The sequence below is a fragment of the Chionomys nivalis genome, chromosome 18, assembly GCF_950005125.1.
Source record: "Chionomys nivalis chromosome 18, mChiNiv1.1, whole genome shotgun sequence".
NCBI classification, from domain to species: Eukaryota; Metazoa; Chordata; class Mammalia; order Rodentia; family Cricetidae; genus Chionomys; species Chionomys nivalis.
The window spans coordinates 10,010,817-10,032,451 of record NC_080103.1 but is presented as its reverse complement, the minus strand read 5'-3'; the positions used below and the strand labels follow the sequence as shown (position 1 = coordinate 10,032,451).

General features: G+C 39.6%; 1 protein-coding gene across 10 annotated transcripts in view; it reads left to right on the top strand.

Moving 5' to 3' along the window:
- The window catches only part of Rprd2 (regulation of nuclear pre-mRNA domain containing 2), a 59,999-nt gene that overhangs the window by 25,901 nt on the left and 12,463 nt on the right, over window positions 1-21,635 (top strand). For 6 of the 10 annotated variants that reach the window (XR_009058552.1, XR_009058550.1, XM_057793108.1 and 3 more), the window contains exons 3-10: window positions 3,035-3,135; window positions 4,009-4,086; window positions 5,322-5,374; window positions 6,434-6,560; window positions 9,768-9,943; window positions 11,641-11,923; window positions 13,474-13,734; window positions 17,080-17,280. Coding sequence is in view for 7 of the 10 variants with exons in the window: in XM_057793108.1 (XP_057649091.1) it covers window positions 3,035-3,135; window positions 4,009-4,086; window positions 5,322-5,374; window positions 6,434-6,560; window positions 9,768-9,943; window positions 11,641-11,923; window positions 13,474-13,734; window positions 17,080-17,280 (1,280 nt within the window). In the remaining 3 variants the exon portion in view is untranslated. The remainder of the gene's footprint in view (window positions 1-3,034; window positions 3,136-4,008; window positions 4,087-5,321; window positions 5,375-6,433; window positions 6,561-9,767; window positions 9,944-11,640; window positions 11,924-13,473; window positions 13,735-17,079; window positions 17,281-21,635) is intronic. The other 4 variants (XR_009058551.1, XM_057793110.1, XM_057793115.1 and 1 more) reach the window with 1 other exon arrangement.

Genomic DNA, 21,635 nt, shown 5'->3' with positions numbered 1-21,635 from the left:
AGCTTTTAACTGGAGATCAGCATCCTAGTTGCTGATGTTATAGGCATATACATGTTATGTATATTTTGCTTGCATGTATGGCGGTATGTGATCAGGCTGGAATCCTCTTCTTAGAACATGTGTTGTAGTGTGGAGTTGATTAATGCTTACTTTTCAGTAAACCTTAAAAGGAAGACAAACCCAGTATTTCTATCCTAGTACAATTATTTTGGGTTTCGTGTTCTGTTTTGTTTTGGTGCTAAGGATGGAAGTCAGAGCCTTCTGTATGGGCACTTGGTAAGCCAGTGCTCTGTTACTCTGCTTCCTCTCAGTTCTTAGCTTTGTTAAAGTTTATATGTGTATATGAATGCTTTGTGAGCACGTGCGCGCGCGTGCACGTGTACACATACACACCCCTAGTGCTAGTAGAGGCCAGAAGAGGTCACCAGATCCTCTCAGACTGGAATTACAGACTGTTGTAAGCTCCATGTGGGTGAAAAGAACCAAACCAGGTCCTTTGCAAGAACAGTAAGTGCTTTAAACTACTTAGTCTTCTCTCCAGCACTGTTTGTTTTGTTTTTGATTTATCTTCACATTTATGTATGTGTGTACATACGCCACAGCGTGCATGTGGCGGGCAGAGGACAACTTTCAGGAGTTAATTCTTCATTTCACCCTGTGGGTCCCAGTCATCAGCCTTGCTCTCCCTTGTTTTTTCTTTTTTTTTTTTTTTTTAAAGACTTATTTATTAGTTATGTATACAGGGTTCTTCCTGTATGCATGCCTTCAGGCCAGAGGAGGGCACCAGATCTCATTACAGATGGTTGTGAGCCACCATGTGGTTGCTGGGAATTGAACTCAGGACCTCTGGAAGAGCAGCCAGTGCTCTTAACCTCTGAGCCATCTCTCCAGCCCCCTTGTTTTCTTTTTTAAGGTGTGTTTCTCACTGTAATTAACATGACTTCAAACTCATGATTCTTCTGCCTCAGCCTCCCATATGCCGGGATTATAAAGACTACCCCACAATAATGCCATCAACTTTTGCTTTTTTGAACAATCTCCTCCTTTAAAAAAAATTGTTTTTTTTTTCTTTTGGTGGGAGGTTGTTTTCTTGTTTTGCTTTTTTTTTTTTTAAGATTATTTATTTCTTATTTATACAACATTCTGCCTCCATGTATGCCCGCACACCAGAAGAGGGCGCCAGATCTCATTAAAGATGGTTGTGAGCCACCATGTGGTTGCTGGGAATTGAACTCAGGACCTCTGGAAGAGCAGCCAGTGCTCTTAACCACTGAGCCATCTCTCCAGCCCTTTGTTTTGCTTTTTTAAAGGCAGGGTTTCTTTCTCTTTTTTTTTGGTTTTTCGAGACAGGGTTTCTCTGGCTCTTGTAGACCAGGCTGGTCTCGAACTCACAGAGATCCGCCTGCCTTTGCCTCCCAAGTGCTGGGATTAAAGGCGTGCGCCACCACTGCCCGGCTAAAGGCAGGGTTTCTTTGTGTAGCCCTGACTGTTCTGGAAATCACTATGTGGACCAGGCTGGCCTCAAATTCACGGAGAACCACCTGCCTTTCCCCCCAGTGCTGGGGTTAAAGGTGTGGGTTTCCAATGCCTGGCTTAAATTTCTTTTTATACCGAACATGGTGGTATATGCTTTTATATCCCTGCATTTGGGAGGCAGAGGTGACTCTAAGTTCAGGGCCTGGTTTACATATTGAATTACAGGCCAGCCAAGGATACAGAGTGAGACCCTATCTCAAAAAAAACAAAGATAAATAAATACCATTTTTTCCCTCTCCATTTAAGTGTCTGTGTGAGTATACACTACACGTGTGGGCTGACCAGTGTCTGCGTGAGTATACACACTTCATGTGTGGGCAGACCAGTGTCTGTGTGAGTATACACACTTCATGTGTGGGCAGACCAGTGTCTGCGTGAGTATACACACTACATGTATCACAATGTTTACTATATATCTGTAGCCTCATTTTTGTCATTGATAAAGTGTTGAGTAAGGTAATTTTTCTTTTTTTTTTTTTTAAAATATTTATTTATTTATTATGTATACAATATTCTGTCTGTGTGTATGCCTGAAGGCCAGAAGAGGGCGCCAGACCTCTTTACAGATGGTTGTGAGCCACCATGTGGTTGCTGGGAATTGAACTCAGGACCTTTGGAAGAGCAGGCAATGCTCTTAACCACTGAGCCATCTCTCCAGCCCCGGTAATTTTCTTTAACATTAAGTAATGTAGGAATAAACATTTAAAGGCATACATATGGCTGGAGGATTGGCTCAGTAAAGAGTACTTGCTGGTCCTTCCAGAGGACCCAGGTTTGGTTCCCAGCATCCACATGGGACTCACAACCATCCGTTGCTCTAACTCAGAGATATCGTGGCCCATGTGTGTGCATGCAGACAAAGCACATAAAGTGCAGTGAATAGTAGATCTTTTCTCAGAATTAAAAAGGACCTTCCCCAAAGCAATGTGCCTTATCCTCTCTGAGGAGTGGATGGGGGAGGGGAGAAAAGAGAGGGGATGGGAGTGGGAACTGGGATTGCTATGTAAAATGAAAAAGATAGTTTGTTTTCTTTTTTTAAATAAAATAAATAACAAAACTAAAAAAATAACACAAGAAATTTGCTAGATACTAAGTTGTTGGTAACTTTATTCCCAGATTTCTAGTTTGAGGATATGTCAATATTTTTATATATTTTAATTAATTAACTAATTAATTAATTAGTATTTTTGAGACAGAGTTTCTCTGTATAGTTTTGGAGCCTGTCCTGGTACTTAACTCTGTAGCCCAGGTTGTCCTCAAAATCACCGAGTACCTGCACCATCATCACTGCCCGGCTTGTTAGTTTGTTAGTTTATACAGTATTCTGCCTGTATGTATGCCTGCATGCCAGAAGAGTGCACCAGATCTCATTATGTATGGTTGTGAGCTACCATATGTTTGTTGGGAATTGAACTCAGGATCTTTGAAAGAGCAGGCAATGCAGTTAACCACTGAGCCATCTCTAGCTCAGTATTTGTAAATTTTACTTTTCTTTTAGGGATCCATCTGTCTCTAAGTCAATAGAGCGAATCTTTAAAATCTGGGAAGATAGAAATGTGTACCCAGAAGACATGATTGTGGCATTGAGAGAAGCTTTAAGTAAGTGCCTTTTCTTTCCTAAAAGTCAGTCTTTGCAATTCTGTCTGTATCCACAGGTCCAGTCCTGTTGTATAATACTAAAGTGGTAAAGGAATCTGGCCTGATTTGTTTAAAATTAAATACATAAAAATATGACTATCTGGACTTAATTAAATTGGTTGGGATAGGTAGTTGGACCTTTGTTTCTGCTGACTAAAAACAGTAAATATGTTAAATGACTATAGTCATCTGGTTATTTTTCTGTGTTTGCTTTCATTAAATATTACTATTCATTGATTATGTTTGGTAAATACTGTTCTGTCCTCCTACTGTTGGGGAAGTTTGGGCATGGTTTCACATCTTTAAGTTGCTTGGTGGTGAACATAATTGTATAGTCTCTAAGCTCCATTTGATTTCAATTTGCAGTAATTATATATCTATTCTTTGTGTGTTTGTGTGTGTATGTGTGTGTTAAGTAAATTAGTTCTTATATATAAGATTTATGTTATTAAACCACCAAATAGAAGAAGTTCATGATAATTATTGCCATGATCATCATTTCACTAGAAATTGGCTTTTAAAAGAACACCTTCTAAGAAGCTGTTGAATCCTGCATACACGTTTGTGGTCTGTTCAAAAGAAACTTATTTTTAGCCTCTGCCTTATTCTCTTTCAGAACTGGGGGTTTCATTAATTGTAGAAATTACATTTATTTAATAGCTTCTTAGATTTGGTGGGTATTGTCTATTTTTGTTTTTATAAAAATAAAAGAAAAAAATGAAAGAAACTACACAGTCTTGGATTACCTTTTTCTTGCTACATCTTTGGCACTGAAGTGGACAGACAGAACAGCTTCCCATAATGCCAGACTGCAAAAACTGCAATGTTTTCCAGGTACCACTTTCAAAACTCAGAAGCAGCTGAAAGAAAATCTGAACAAACAACCGAATAAGCAGTGGAAGAAATCACAAAGTAAGGAACAAAATCTCAACTAATATAAAATTACCTCCTCCTTTTGGAGCAGAAGAAACTGTAGACCTTTTGACACCGTACCTGGCATAAACCATGGGCAAGCCTGTGTTTCTAGGCCTGGGAGGTTCCCAGTCTTAGACTAATCAAGCCAGCATGAAGTTACTTCTTTTAAAAACTACTGTTAAACAGAGGAAATGCAGAAAAAGGGTTTAATTGAGCGAAGATCCAAGAGTAGTTGGGGGATTGAAAGAAGAAAAAAAAGCTTGATAGTACCAGGCTAATTTCCACATTCAGAGATGTGCGGAGTTAGAGGCGGCTGGTTTACACCACAAAGCTGAAGAGGAGACTAGGCATTAAGAAGCATTTCTCTGGGAGCCATGAAAGCCTTCAGATTTGGGGATACACTCTACCAGATTAGACATGGGCCTCCAATTTTGGCCAGAAACTCATTCTCTATCTGGAGCTCCTGTTGTGTTTGTCCTATTTCCCCAGCATGATATCAAGGGAGTGGAATGCTGCATGTTATAGACTGTTGTGGGCAAACGGAGGACTGTCGAGAGACTGGAAGGTTTGGAGGGAACAAGGTGGAGGACAGTGGAGAAGTGGGAGGTGAAACAAGAGAGTTGGGATGTTTTGCTCCATCAAGCATATGATACTTACTCATCATGGTTAAGGGAGTCCTCTGTCATCCCTTTGATCATACATTGCATGCTTAGGAACAACGGAAGCCATCAGTCTGACCAAAGTTCAATTGCAGTGATAATGCATTTAGATCTTTTGTTGCTATGAACTGAGTCAGCTAAAAACAAAAATCTAAACTTAGCCAGATGGAAGTTGATAAATAATTTTCTTCAGCCAGTGCTCAGGATTAATTGGATGTCTTGTTTCTGGACACTCTTACATTGAGATACTGAGATTTTCTTACACTTGATGAGACTAGAGGGCGGTGCTTCATGTATCTACCTCAGTGTCTCCAAATCATTAATTCTGGGACTTAACAAGTCTTTTGGAGGTAAGTTGTTAGACTTATCTAAATAGTTTGTTTTTCTATTGGTTATATTTAGGAGTATTTAAATTTCATAGCTAATTATTTTGCTGCAGGATTATATTATGATTTATGTGTGCATGACTGCCGTATGTTTGCAAAGTACACCCTTAACTCTACATCTCAGATTTTCCTGGATTTGGTCAAGTCTTTGTGTTGGATTCTTACTGATTTTTTTTTCATTCAACAGCATCCACGAATCCAAAAGCTGCTCTCAAATCTAAGATAGTTGCTGAGTTTCGAGTAAGTTCCAGAATTTAAGTATACTAAAGATCATTTATTCACCATTGAAGTCACAGTTTCCAGTCATATTTATTTCTGCCCATGTGTACATGGGGAATCCGAATAGGATTAGATTACCTAGAGTTCTGTCTGTTTTCCTAGTGAAGAAACAACAGTGTAGAACATCTGTTGCCAGCTAAGCTGTGTGTTTAGTGTATGTTACCAGGGAGCCTTCTTCTTTAATTTAATGCTACTAAACTTAAAATTTTCTTAGAGCAGCACAAGACTATAATTAAGTTTAGGGAGGGTGTAAGGGGCTTTTGTTTCGATGTTAACCCCATGTCTGTAAATTAACTGTAATAATTAGGGACTGGGTAGATAGCCACCAAGCCTGAGTTTAATAACTGAGATTCACGTGATGAAAGGAGAAAGCTGACTCTTGAAGATTTATCCTCTGATCTCCACACGTGCACCATGGTGCTGTGCGCCTACACATATGTACAGAATGAAAATTAAATTAGAAGATAAAAACATTCTTAATAGTTATTTATTTATTTATGTATTTATTATGTAGTGTTCTGGCACCAAATCTCATTATAGATTGTGAGCTAGCATGTGGTTGCTGGTAACTGAACTCAGGACCCCTGGAAGAGCAGCCAGTGCTCTTAACCTCTTAATCTCTCCAGCCCAACATTTTTAATGTAAATAAAAATTTTGGTTTTTTGGTTTTTTTTTTCTTTTTTTTTTTTTTTTTTTGGTTTTGTTTTTATTACTTATTGATTGCGGTTGTGAAGGCTAATCCTAGCACTCAGGGGGCAGGGACAAATTTATGGTCAGCCTGATCTGTGGAGCAAGGGCTAAATAGTAAAACTGTCTTCAAGAACTAAAAGTAAGTTTTAAAATAAGTATGTAATTAAGAATATGGTTTTTGATTGGGAGTTGAAGATTGATTTCTGTTGTCTGCGGAAAAGTAAAAAAATTTATTTTTCCTCTTAGGGCTTCTTTAGTCATTAGTCTTACATATCTAGGGGAGAGAATATTTGATCTTATGAATGAGAATTGATTGTGGTCTGTGTTCAGTCTCAGGCCCTCATTGAAGAATTGTTGACATACAAACGATCAGAAGATCAGATAGAACTGAAGGAGAAACAGTTGTCAACTATGAGAGTGGATGTTTGCAGCACAGAAACTCTCAAGTGTTTAAAAGGTAACAAACACATCCTTAAATAAAGTAGCTCAAAGTAAGCAGGTGATGGTGGTGCACACCTTTGATCCCAGCACTCCAGAGGCAGAGGTGGTTGAATCTTTGTGAGTTCAAGGCCAGGTTGGTCTACCAAGCAAGTTCCAGGACAGCCACAGTTACACAGAGTAGACCTGTTTTATTAAAACAACAACAACAACAAAAAGCAATATCAACAACAAAAAAAGCTCAAAGTTTGCCCCATAAAAAGAACTTTAAACCTAGTTCTGGGTGGGATCTTTATTTGTTTATTTATTATACAATATTCTGTCTGTGTGTATGTCTGCCGGCCAGAAAAAAACACCAGATTTCATTACAGATGGTTGTGAGCCACCATGTGGTTGCTGGGAGTTGAACTCAGGACCTTTGGAAGAGCAGGCAATGCTCTTAACCACTGAGCCATCTCTCCAGCCCCTAAATTCCTGCTCTTTTCACTTTCTTATTATATTGAATTAGATATAAACAGTTTTGTTTCCCCTTTGTGGTTAATGGATTTGAGTATATTCTTTAGTATGGTTGCTCTATTGTTTTCTCCTTTTTTATATTATGATTTTATATAATTATACTCATAATTTATTAGAAGATAAGCCTCTTACAATCAGAGATTATCTTTTTTTTTCTTTTCTTTTTTTTTCGAGACAGGGTTTCTCTGTAGCTTTTTGGAGCCTCTCCTGGAACTCCCTTTGTAGACCAGGCTGGCCTCGAACTCACAGAGATCCGCCTGCCTCTGCCTCCCAAGTGCTGGGATTAAAGGCGTGCGCCACCACCGCCCGGCAGAGATTATCTTTTACTTGACGATTTCTATACTCTAATGCTTGAACAATTACACATCTGTGCTTGATGCATGTTTTTGAAATAATGAATAAATGATGGTTAGCTGTTCATTTTTATGTCCATTTTGTTCCTTTCTGTACCATGTTTTACTTTAATTATTTATGGAATAACAATATTTTACTAGGACGTAAGTTTTTCTTTCCTTGTTTGTTTTTTCGTTCTCTGAGTCAGTGTTTATCTGTGTAAACTGGCTGTTCTGGACTCACTTTGTAGAGCAGTCTGGCCTCAAGCTCAGAGTTTCACCAGCCTGTCTCCGCCTCCAGAGTGCTGGGATTAAAGTCATAGAAGTTTCCAGATAAGCCATACAAAATAGTTATAAGCTTTCTCCCCAAAGAGGAAAATCCACATTTTATAGCAAAATCATAGTGCTGTTAGTGAGCACTGTGGTGTTTAATGTTCCCATTTTTGCCTCTAACAATCTAGCTTGTTCACCTGCATTATCTACATAAAGTTAGAACATGCTCTAAAGAACGGAGTAGCTGTGTTGAACCACTGCAGCTAGAGACTACAAAGAGGGAGAAGGGGAATAGATCATAAATTAGAACAAGACCACTTTCGCGTAAAACAAAACCAGCCATGTACCTGTAGCTAACCCTAATATCTGCCTTTTGCAAGGCTTTATACTTAAACCATGATGGGGACAGGAATAAAAGCAGTGCACACTGTTTTTAAATAGTTCACAGCAACCCAGATGGTACTTTTAGCGTCTGTTCATGTTCTACAACAGTGACATAAATTTACTAAATACATAAATGTGTATTTAGTCACCAAAGATGAAGATGCTTGGGCTTTTATTCTGTAATATCTCTAAGGGTGTGTCCATTGAATATAAACACAAAGTCTTGACAGAATAAGTGATATTATACTTGCTAATCACAGTGACTTGAATATTATCCATTGAATATTGAATATTATCCCTGTCCACTGCACCATACTTTAACTTGAACACAGGCCATCTAATTTAATCTCAATCAAAACCTGGAAGCATCTTATAAAGCTCTGTTATACCCATGAGAAAACAGGCCTCATGAAGAGATTAGTAGACTCAGGTTGCATAGCTAAGGAAAGGCAAAGACAGAATGAATGCCCATATCCATCCACAGCTCTGTTCCAGCAGGCATTAGAAGAGAAGCATTTGTTGAATTTTAAGGACACTTTCATAGAAGAGTGAATACTGTATGAGATGACTTGACTTCTCTGAACTGTGGCTTCTCATATGAGAGACATATGTTAGAACCTTCTGTACTACAGAAAGTAGATACAGGTAAAGAGAATGGAGCTTCATATGATATTCCTAAGGACGAATATGGCTAAAAGAAGTAACCGATGGGGCTAGAGAGGTCGTTCGGTGGTTAAGCGCACTTGCTATCCTTCCAGAGAACCTGAATTCAGTTTTCAGTACCCATGCTGGATGACTCACCGCCATTGGCTTGTAATTCCAGTTTCAGGCCATCAAGGGCCTGCATGTGGTGCACATACATGCAAACACTTTCCCATACACATAAAATTTAAAAATAAATTTGTTTGGTTGTTTTTCTTTTTGTTGTTGTTGTTTTGTTTTACCAGGGTTTCTCTGTCTATCCCTGGCTGTACTAGAAGTTACTCAGTAGACCAGACTAGCCTTGAACTCACAGAGATCCACCTGCCTCTGCTTCCCTCATCCTGGGATTAAAGGTATGCACCACCACTGCCTGGCTAAAAATAAATGTTTAAAAAAAAGAAAAATAATAACTCTTTCGGGTGAACTTTATCTTATTATAGGCACCTTCATTTGGAACAATCACAAGTTTGTGTTTGTGTGTGTGTGTGTGTCTCACGGGGGAGGTGTTGGTTTAACGTCTTAAAGGTAAAACTGTTAGTCTATAATATCAGTCACTGAAGGACAACCTGAACAATTTATTGAAACTCTGTCTTAAAGTTGGGACAAGAAATACCGCACACTAGAAAACAGATGTGGTGGCACATTCTAGCACATCTAGGGCTCTCGTCACGGGGGCTGAGGCAGGAGACCGTGAGTTTGGAGCCAGCATTGACTACATAGTCTCACACCAAAATAAAGATAACCTTCCGCTAACGCAGCAGGAAAAGTGCCACAGAACAGTAAGAACTGTTGCATGGAAAGGAATTTTACTCAAAATATTTTTTTCCCCTTAAGACAGGGTTTCTCTGTTTGGCTGTCCTGAAACTAACTCTGTAGACCAGGCTGGTCTCGAACTCAAGAGATCCACCTGCCTCTGCCTACGGAGTGCTGGGATTAAAGGCGTGCGCCACTACCACGTGGCTGAGATTAATGTTTTTACTTTTCTAATTTTAATATAAATATTTTCTCCATTCTTTTAGATAAAACAGGGGGAAAGAAGTTTTCCAAAGAATTTGAAGAAGCGAGTTCAAAGCTAGAGGAGTTTGTGAATGGATTAGATAAACAGGTGAAAAACGGGCCCTCCCTAACAGAAGCACTAGAAAATGCTGGAATTTTCTATGAAGCACAGTACAAGGAAGTGAAAGTGGTGGCCAACGTAAGTAATTGCAACTATTTTATATTGAATACTTACTGTATGTCAAATACTTTTTACATAGGGTGAGTAACACTGAGGATAAGCATTAGACATTAGACACATAAAGAAATTACTCTTGAATAGTTAGTTTCCTTATACAAGACATTATAGCGAGTAAAAAGTGCTGATTAGATTAAGACATGAGTCCCTCAGATACTGACATTCATAAACATCCTAACCATTGTGCATTAGTATTTCTTTCTCGTTTTCCCCCTTTTTCCTTTTGTGTGTGTGTGATATTTATATTCTTTCTATAGTGCCTTATACATTTGGACTGTTACAAAGTTGTTTTTTTTTTCCCCTCAAGACCGGTTTCTCTGTGTGGCTTTCGAGCCTGTCCTGGAACTTGCTCTGTAGACCAAACTGGCCTTGAACTCAGAGATCCTCCTGCCTCTGCCTCCCAAGTTCTGGAATTTAAGACTTGCACCACCTCTGCCCAGCTGTAGAGGTTTTGTTTTTTTTTAAAAGCTGGAGTACCATGAATGACTAGAAGTACTCTTGTAATTTTTAACATACAAGTGATCAAAAAAGCAAGGATTTGCTGATTCAGGGTGCCAGAGCGAAATAGGTTTCTTGAGGGGGAGGTATAATGACCCCTCCCCCCAAGTCATGCATATTCACAAAGAGAAAACACAAACATATGGAAGTTTGGGGACTTTATTCTCATAGGGGTAGACCTTAAGAGAAGCCTGCAGTTGTTTCCTAGAATTTTTTTCTTTGTTTTTTCCTCTTCTTTTTTTTTTCTTTTTTTCCCTAGAATGTTTTAATTAAAGGTTTCAGCTTCAAATAACAAGAAGTGATTTCCTCCAACCTCTAGACAGCGTAGGTTACCATAGTAACTTATTGTAACGGTCCCTCTGCTTTTGATTGTTTGCTTATCATGCCTTGATGGTTTCTTTTTTCCTCCTTGTTTCATTCATTTGTTTGTTTATTTGTTTATTTTTAGGAGTTCACAGTGTTATAGAAATGAAAACTAAGACGAGAAATATATATGGGTAAAACATATATGGCTCAGTATATAGACTATAATAGTTTTGGGGGCTGGTGAGATGGCTTAGAGGGTAAAGGCACTTGCTGCCAAACCTGATGACCTGCATTCAGTCCCTGGGACTAGCGTGAGAGGAGAAAACCAGCTTTCCCACAAATTTTCCTCTGACCTCTGTATGTGTGCGGTGACACCTACGTAACTGCATGCCCACCCCCAAAATAAATGTCTGAGTTATTTTATATATAATATATATGTGCATATATACATGTGTACACATATAGAAAGGGAAGGAGGGGGAGAGGGTTATGTGTATATGTGTGGAAAGCTGGGCAGTAGTAGCTCACAACTTTTAATTCCAACACTGGGAGACAGGCAGGTGGAACTCTGAGTTTGAGGCCAGCCTGGTCTACAGAGTGAGTTCTTGGACAGCCAGAGCTACACAGAGAAACCCAAAAAAACAAAAACAAATTTTTAACTCAGATAACTGGGTTGTAATATTCACTGAACACAAGTAGATATCCAGACTACTCTGTGCTCAACAGATGATGATATTGTTGTTTTGTTTTCATTGTTTTTAATAACGAGTAAATGTGATCATAGTCAAAATGGTGGCTGGGTGTTCGTTTTTTTCAGAGAAATAATGTCTTTTTTTTCCCCCTCTCTTACTTAGGCTTATAAAACCTTCGCTAACAGAGTAAACAACTTAAAGAAGAAGTTGGATCAATTGAAGTCAACCCTTCCTGATCCTGAGGAATCGCCAGTTCCTTCTCCAAGTATGGATGCTCCTTCCCCAACTGGTTCTGAGTCTCCGTTTCAGGGAATGGGAGGTGAGGAATCGCAGTCACCAGCCATGGAGAGTGAAAAATCTGCCACACCTGAGCCTGTGACAGATAACCGTGATGTGCAAGACATGGAACTCTCTGATGTGGAAGATGATGGGTCAGAAATCATTGGTAAGTATTTTATATTCTGTATTGACTCTGTTTTCCTGCTAATTAGTCAGCCAAACTTGCTTTTTCATGGTACTGGAGATCAAACCCAGGGCCTTTCACAGGCTCTTAACTCTGAGCCGTATGCCTAGTGCTCAGAAATGATTTTTATTTTTATACCTTACTGAAAAAAAAATATTTTGGATATAAGTCAGGTGGTGGTGGCAGCAATACATGCCTTTAATCCCAGCACTCAGGAAGAAGAAGAAGCAGGTGGATCTTCTATTAGTTCAAGGCCAGCCTGGTCTACAGAGAGAGTTCCAGCACAACCAGAGCTACACAGAGAAACCCTGTCTTGAACAAACAAAACAAAATTTGGATATGTTGAGATAAACAAAATATATTACAAGAATTTATGACTTTAAACTTTTGTGTGTGTTTTTTTAATTTGACTGGTCTGAAGAAATGGCTCAGCAATTACGAGCACTTGCTGCTCTGGCGAAGAACCTGGGTTCAGTTTCCAACACCTGCATGGCAATTCGCAGCTGTCTTTAACTCCAGTTCCAAGAGATCTGACACTTTCTTGTAACCTCCCTGGACACCAGGAAAAATGTGGCGTACATAAATAGAGACATAATACTCATAAACATATATAAATCCAAAAATGATTTAAGGAAAAAGAATTCCAAAGCTGCAGTTGATTAATTAATTTTCAGAACTAACCTTAATTGGTCGTTTGTCTGACATCTGTACTTTTATAATTATTTTTATTAAGTAGTTTGGCTTGTGTTGAATTAAATACACTACTTACCCTGTGTTCTTTAAAGTAGTAAGAGGAGTGTATTTCCAAAATTTAAGACTTAAAAAATTGCAGTTTCAAATTAGTACCTAAGGGCTGGAGAGATGGTTCAGCAGGTAAGAGCACTGCTGCTCTTTTAGAGGACACATCTTATGGCCTCTTGGGGAGCTGCATACATATACACATAACGTGCAGACAAAAAAAAGCAGTCGTGTGCATAAAGTAATTCATGTTAAAAAGTAAAATACAGATAATTTATGGTGAGAATGATCATAAACTATAAAGACTGATTTTTTTTTATTTTGTATTTTTTTTTAGATTTATTCATTTGCTATGTATACAGTACTCTGTGTGCATGTATGCTTGTAGGTCAGAGAGCATCAGATCTCATTACAGATGGTTGTGAGCCATCATGTGGTTGCTGGGAATTGAACTCAGGACCTCTAGAAGAGTAGTCAGTGCTCTTAACCACTGAGTCATCTCTCCAGCCCTATCTTATATTTGTTTATGTGTATGAGTGTACATATCTGTGTATACCCCCAGAAGACGGAAGGGGGCATCTACTCCCCTGGAGTTGCAGTTACAGGGGTTTTGAGCCATCTCATGGCTGCTAGGAACTGGTGGGGCTTTTGTGTTTTGTTTTGTTTTTAAAACATAAAGTGAGAGTAGGGCTTTTGCCCTCAGAGTAGGAAATATTAGGGACATAATATTGGTTCATACTGAAAGTAAAATCTAGAAAATAGGTTATAACATTGCCTCTTGTTTGTTCAAACAGTAGAGGACAGGAAAGAAAAACCTCTGGAAAAACCAGCTGTCTCCACTTCTGTACCCACAAAGTCAACAGAAAGTGTCTCGAAGGCCTCGCCGTGTGCCCCAGCAACTGTGCCCACGACAGCAGCTCCACCTCTTCCAAAGCCCATGACCACTTCGCTTCTGTCCCCTTCCCCTGCTTTGGTTTTGCCAAACCTGGCAAATGTGGATCTGGCAAAAATTAGTTCCATCCTTAGCAGCTTAACTTCAGTCATGAAAAACACTGGTAAGTGAGCCTAGTGAGGATGGTAAAACCTGGATTCCATCTTGGTTTTCACTGAACCATCAAATTTTTTTTTTTTTTTGCTAATGGTGAAATTTCTTCAATTTTTTTTTTGGTGGGAGGGTTTCTCTGCGTAGCTTTATAGCCTGTCCTGACACTCAATCTGTAGGTCAGGCTGACCTCAAACTCAGAGATCCGCCTACCTCTGCCTACCAAATTCTGGGATTAAAGGGGTGTGCCATCATCATCCGACAAATTTTTTCATTTTAAATACATTAACAAATGGATAGACACTATTTTTAAAAAGTTCAAAAATAATCTTAATATGCCAAAACAAACCACCCACAAATATGCATGGATGCATGAATTTGATGGATTAAATATTTGTAATACTATTAGTAGTTGAAATGTTGGCTGGGCAGTGTTGCTATATACCTTTAATCCCAGCACTTTGGAGCCAGAGACAAACGGATCTCTGTGAAGTTGAGTACATTCTGCTCTATATATTAAGTTTCAGGAGAACCAATGCTACACAAAGAAACTTTGTCTCGAAAAACTAAGAAAAGATAAACATTGTCTATATTATTTTTAAGCCATTTTACTTAAAAACTTTATGATATCACACATTTTTATGTCATTAAATAATTGTCTAAACGGCTAGCTGGTTGTGATGGTGCATATCTATAGTCTCTACAGTTGGAAGAAGAGCAGGAGAATCCAGAATTCAAGGATAGCCTGGGCTACATGAAACCCTTTCTGGAAAAAAAGATGAGAGTGGGTAGGGAAATGGTCCAGAGAACGGCATGAGTATCTTAAGTTCAGGTCACCATCACCCATGTAAAAACTAGGCTTAGCCATATGTGTGTAGCCCACCATCTGGAGTGAGTGGAGACAGATTAGGGTTGGCAACCAGTCTAGAAGAAACATAAAGCTCCAGATTAGTGTTTGAGACGCTGTCTCCAGAAATTACATAGTGACAGAAGACCCCCAATGTCACTTGGCCTCCAGGTGCACACACCACACACACAAGAAAAAAAATTTATGTCAACTTTAATTGTAATGTATGATAGTCCTTGTTATTAGATATCACATTACTATGTTGTCAGCATTTTGCTTTGTAAAGAATGCTGAGATTTTTGCTGTGCAAACCCGATGAGCCCTGCATTCAGTTCTCAGGATCTGTTTTTCTTGTTTTTTTGGGTTTTTTTGTTTAGTTGGTTGTTTTTTTTAATTCAAGACAGTGTTTCCTCTCTAAAACAGTCAATCCTGGCTGTTCTGGAACTTGCTTTGTAGATCAAGCTGGCCTCAAACTCAGAGATCCGTCTGTCTCTGCCTCCTAAATGCTGGGATTAAAGGCGTGCACCACCACCTCCTGACTGTTCTCAGGATCTTATGTGACTGGAGAGATCTGACTCCACAGAATTGTCATCTGATCTCCACACGCTCCCCCATTCTCCACACAGTAACAACAACAACAATAAAAACACTAGAATGTACAACACGTAACTGCGGAAAGATGGGAAAACAGATATTTCATCTGTGCTCTGCCCACTCTGTGTTATTTGGGGGTAGGGATCAGCATGTGGCCTAGACAATGCTGACACTCAGAAAACCATGAGGAAGAATGAGATTCTAGGCCAACATAGTTATATTGTTAAGACCCTATTTCTTTTTTGTTTGTTTGTTCAGTTTGGTTTGTTTTTTTTGGTTTTTGTTTGTTTGGTTGGTTTTGGTTGTTTTTTTTTTTTTTTTAAAGATTTATTTATTTATTATGTATACAACATTCTGCCTCGATGTATGCCCGCACGCCAGAAGAGGGCGCCAGATCTCATTACAGATGGTTGTGAGCCACCATATGGTTGCTGGGAATTGAACTCAGGACCTCTGGAAGAGCAGCCAGTGCTCTTAACCTCTGAGCCATCTCTCCAGCCCTGGTTTTGGTTTTTTTGAGACAGGGTTTCTCTGTAGCTTTGGAGCCTGTCCTGGAACTCACTCTGTAGACCAGGTTAGCCTCAAACCCACAAAGAGATCTGCTTGCGTCTGCCTCCCGAGTGCTGGTATTAAATGTGTGTGCGCCAGAAAAAAAAGAAAAGAAAAGTGTGTGCTCTCACTGCACAGCTGGAGACCCTGTTTCAAAAACACAAAACCAAAAAACAGCATGTAGATTTTTTAAAAGTATTTTCATGTGTTAGGACTAAATTGTTACCTAAGAGAGTATACTCCTTTATATACCTAGTAGTTGGAAATTTAACTGTTGCTAACCCTTTCCATTGTCACGGTCAACCTTGAAAAGATAGTATCTATTCTTTTAATTAGACTATTTTTCATTTACTTATTTTCTCCTGTCTGCATTTCCCCTTTTAATGTGATAATAACCAACCCAATATTTGAGGTGTAAAAGTGTAAAGGAGTTTGTATAATGTCATTTTAAAGGTTGTTTCAAAGAAAAACCCTGGCCAGTAACATAGGCTTGTCGTTACTACCCCATCCCTTCCCCCCACTTCCCAACCTGTTGGCAGAGACTGTGCTTTCATTTCCCAGACTCCCAGACTAGAATAATCACACAGAAACTATATTAATTACAACACTGTTTGGCCAATGGCTCAGGTGTATTCCAAGATAGCTCTTACATCTTAAATTAACCCATTTCTATGCATCTATGTATTGCCACAAGACTGGCTTACTAGTAATGTTGTGGCATCTTTCTCCTTCAGCTTCTACATGGCATCTCCTTGATTCCACCTACTCTATATCTCTGTTTGGATTTTCTGCCTGTCTTTACTTTGCTAAGCCATTGGCTGAAACAGCTTTATTCATCAACCAGTAAAAGCAACACATATACAGAAAGACATCCCACATCACCGACCTCCACACCCCCGACCACAGCCCACACACCTGGCATATCATCAGAGTAGAAGTAGGTTGTCTGGTTCTTTTCTGGTTGCTGCTGTGAAAACCAATGCGTGTGAAAATAACATAATGCTTGTTTGTTTTAAGAATATTCTAAAGCCGGGCGATGGTGGCGCACGCCTTTAATCCCAGCACTCGGGAGGCAGAGGCAGGCGGATCTCTGTGAGTTCGAGACTAGCCTGGTCTACAGAGCTAGTTCCAGGACTGGGTCCAAAGCCACAGAGAAACCCTGTCTTGAAAAATAAAAAAAAAAAAAAAAAAAAAAAAAGAATATTCTGAATAGAACAGTTCATATTTTCAGGTGTTTATCTTTGTATGTGTCAAAATGGGCACAATTTGTACGTAAGTCAAAAAATTACTATTAAACAATCATTCATTGAGTGGAAAGTGTCATAAATTGAGTATTGCATTTTCTTGAGTTCATCTTTCTGCCACCAGGGGTCAGTTCTGCATCAAGACCTTCTCCAGCAACACCTACCAGTCCCTGCAACCTTACCAGTGGCCTGAAAACACCTGCACCTGCCACAACAACATCTCACAACCCTCTGGCAAATATCCTCTCGAAGGTGGAAATCACCCCAGAGAGCATTCTCTCTGCTCTTTCCAAAACCCAGACACAGTCAGCCCCTGCACTCCAAGGTAAACAGACATGTGCCAGAGGGATTTGAATTGTGTAACAGTGTAATCTTGTATTCTAGTTCTAAGAATCCAAAGTCATGAAATGTACACTATAGTTAACTCCTTAGTGCCTTTATAGTTATCACTTGTGAAGTGGCATTTATAGAATTGAAAATGTCAACATTGAAACAGACTAAATATTATCTAGTCTATTACCATCCCATTAAGATAGGAAAACTAGGCTTGTTGCGGTGATTTGGTTGGTTAAGCCTGTCTGATGTGTGATGTTAAAACTGAAAACCAGTTTTCTTGATTATTTAATACTCGACCTGCACCATGGTACCATTGGAGGGTTATATTAATTTCAGAATAGGGTTAGTGTGTTGACTTTTTTTTTTTTTTTTCCTTTATGAGGGTGGTTTCAAGACAAGATTTTTCTGTGTAGTCCTGACTGTCCTGGAACTCATTCTGTAGACCAGGCTGGCCTTGAACTTACAGAAATCCACCTGCCTCTGCCTCCCAAGTACTGATATTAAAGGAGTTTACCACCACTACCTGGTGTGTGTTGAGGTCTAATGTTGACCTATAATACATCTTTTTTTCTTCTATCTGTAATCTGTGCCTCATTTAAACTTCTCTTTTTGGCCTTCCCAGTTACATCTTCTACATAAAAGTGCTTCAGTTTTTCATGAGTCTTACCTGATCTTTCAATTCTTATTACCCAGATACCTGCTCAACCTTTCTTAAGCATCTCAGTATAATTATGCCATTAATTATGAGTTCCAGAACAGTGTCAGCATTATAAAACCAGGTCAGACAGATGTTGTTAAATATCCTATAATGCATAGACTAGTCTCCAACCACGGAATGTATGTAGTGTGACATGTCAGCATGGCTACAGCAAGGAGCCCCGTGCTGTGTGTGGAGCACTACAGCTGAGCATTACTTCCAGACTGCTCTGGATAAATTATCGTTTATCTTTAAACAAAGAATTTTATTTTATAAAAGTAAATGCTATTCAGTGATCATCTGAAACCTCTCTCTATTGGAACTAGCAGGAAAGAATTGATGTTCCCAGTAATCCCAGTTCTTAGGATACTCAGATTTCAAGTTAAAGGCTAACTTAGGCTACAGTGGGATTCTGTTTCTGTGGTGGTGTGAGTGTGAGTGTGTGTGTGTGTGTGTGTGTGTGTGTGTGTGTAATATGCATATATATAATTTATTTTTATATGTATTGGTGTTTTTGCCTGCATGTATATCTGGGTGAGGGTGTCAGATCCCCTAGAAGTGGAGCTACAGACAGTTGTGAGCCACCATGTGGAATTGAACTCAGGACCTCTGGAAAAGCAGTCAGTGCTCTTAACCAGTGAAGCCATCTTTCTAGCACTGTGTTGTTGTGGTGGTGGTTGTTGTTTTAAGCACAAAAAAAGGTTTGATAATCTCTAACAGCTTATCTTATACAACTCAAGAGAGATTACAGTGCTCTTGGGTTCTTCCTTTCTACCACCATCTTGTACATGGAGTAAAAAATTTAAAGTCATTCATATTAGTTTTTTTTTCCCTTCAGATGTATCACTGTATCTTAGAGTCCTCCTGCCTGAGTGCTGGGATTAAGGGCATGTGCCACTACCACCCTGAGAATACAATTTTTTTACACCTTTAATCCCAGTGCTCTGGAGGCAAAGGCAGGCAGATCTGAGTTCAGAAACCCTGTCTCAAAACAAGAAAAGAAAATTTCTTAGAACTTTGTTCTATTTTTGTTAACCACAGTCTGTTGACAAATTTTCAAAGGAAAGACTTCATGGCTTGTTGACATGAAAGAAATGTAGTAAAGTGACAAAAACGTCCTATTACAAATGTTATGAAATTTATTTATTTGTTGAAGGACAGTTTGTTGAAATTGGTTCTCTCATACAATGTGGGTGCTGAGGATCAAACGCTGATCATCAGGCTTGGCATCAGGTGTCTTACCTGCTGAGCCATCTCACTGGCCTGACAGTATCTATCTGAGAAAACAGTGCTCTGTGAAAGCACATGCCCACAGTGTCTGAGACATAATAGTCATACATACCTCACACCAGTAATCACAGCACTTGACAGGTATAGGTAGGTGGATCCCTGTGAGTCTGAGGCCAGGTAGCGTATATAGTGAGTTCTGGAGCATCTGGTCTCGATAAAAGAATAAACAAAGGACAGACATGGTGCGATTGGCCCTACCTGAGAAGCAGTGGCAGAAGGCTCACAATTTATGCCAGTATGTAAAGCAGAAACAGTAATAATAAAATTTGTGTCTGGTCTGTAGGTTTGTAAGCTGGTATAGCCACCATGGAAGTCAGGATGAACTTTCCTGACTGAAAATGGAGCTCAGATATGATTGCTCCTGGGTCTACATCTGAAGAACTCACATGAACACAGCACAGGGATTCTTGTGTGTCCTTGTTAATATTGCCTTGCTTTCAGTAGGCAGAAAATGTAACGAGCCTAGAGAGATGAAATGTGCACACTGCCCTTCTAATTTAATCCAGCCTCATGAAGAACCTGAAAAACCCAGCATTTGCAGGGAAATGGGTGTAACTGAGATTATTGTGTTAAGTAGAGTAAGTGAGACACAGAAATACAAATAACCGTATTTTCTCTCAAAGGCATAATAAATTGTGTCTGTCTGTGTAGATGTTAAAATAAAGATCCATGGGAGGTGAAGAAAAGATCGTGATTGGGGGTGAAATAGATGTGGCATGACAGCAGATGGAATTCCTGTCCACGGAGAGGAGGGTGGAGGGAGGAGAGGTGACTAATGAAGTTTAATGACACGTGGTGTATGAACGTGCCATGATGAGGCCCATTTACTGAAATTAACTTTAGGATTTGTTCAGGCATTAAATTGTTTTCTGTGCATGCATGAAGACCTGAGCTTAATCCATGATACCCACATTAAATCCAGGCCTGGAGTTGTGTTTGGAATCCTTGTGCCAGAGAAGCAGTAACAGAAGAGTCCTGTTGGCCGCTGACTTGGCCTTTTGGTTAGCCCTAGCTCCCAGTGAGACCTTCCTCAAGGACAGGCGGAGGCTCCTGAGCCGCTGACACTGAAGTTGACCTCTGGCTCCCACGCGTAGGTGCCACGTGTGCCTGTGCACAAAGAGAGTTAATTTTTAGATTCCTTAGTAAACATGATTTTAAATTGATATTTTGAAGAAGCACTAACTGAAGTATCAGGAATATTTTCTTTTTTTAAATATTTATTTATTTATTATATATACACAATATTCTGTCTGTTTGTATGCCTGCAGGCCAGAAGAGGGCACCAGACCTCATTACAGATGGTTGTGAGCCACCATGTGGTTGCTGGGAATTGAACTCAGGACCTTTGGAAGAGCAGGCAATGCTCTTAACCACTGAGCCATCTCTCCAGCCCCCAGGAATATTTTCTTTAGATATTTCTTTACCAAAAGATACTTTTGGCAGATTTAGCAAGAACTAAAATTTTCATTTATGTCTAGAAAGTGAATAAACTTGACAAAGTATAGTTGGTTCACAGGATCTTCCTTTTCAGTTTTTTGTCTTTTAGACTATTTTTTTGCCTGGACGTGGTGGTATACATTTGTAATTTGGGCAGGGAGGAATACCAGGAGTCCATCCTGGCTGTGTAAGGAGATCCTGGGGTTTGTTTTGTTCATTTTCAGAGCACTTTGATTTCATTAACTTTAGCCTGCAACAAAGATTTTTCCTCATGGTTCTGAGGTTTGTCAGTTAGTGAACAGAGTTGAATCTCATCATTGTCAGTTTGTACAAACCAATAATCCTTGGGTTTTCCTAGCGGTAAAGCAGGAATTATGCATTTTTGTATGTAAATATCAGCACTTCTCTTGGTCTGGCTTTGTCCGTCTTCGTGGTGCCTGCTTTCTGGTTTTTCGAGACAGAGTTTCTCTGTGGCTTTGGAGCCTGTCCTGGAACTAGCTCTTGTAGACCAGGCTGGTCTCGAACTCACAGAGATCCGCCTGCCTCTGCCTCCCAAGTGCTGGGATTAAAGGCGTGCGCCACCATCGTCCGGCATGCCTGCTTTCTGTTTGTCATTGCTGTCTTTCACAGCCTTGGTCTTGAAAGCAATCTCTGTGATGCACGCCTGTGATCCTACCTTTATTAAGAGAAAGGAAGACTGAAAGTTTGAGGATAGCCTGGCGTACATAGCAACACTCTGTCTGCCTCAAAAAAAACTAGAAGAAAACAAAAAGAGGGACTGGAACTGGCCCAGTAGTTAAGAGCGTGACCTGTTCTTGTAGAGGGCTCAAATTCTGTTCTCAGCATTCATATCTGGTAGATTACAACCACCTGTGACTAGCTCCAGAATATGTAGTGCCTTCTTCCGCCATCCACAGGCT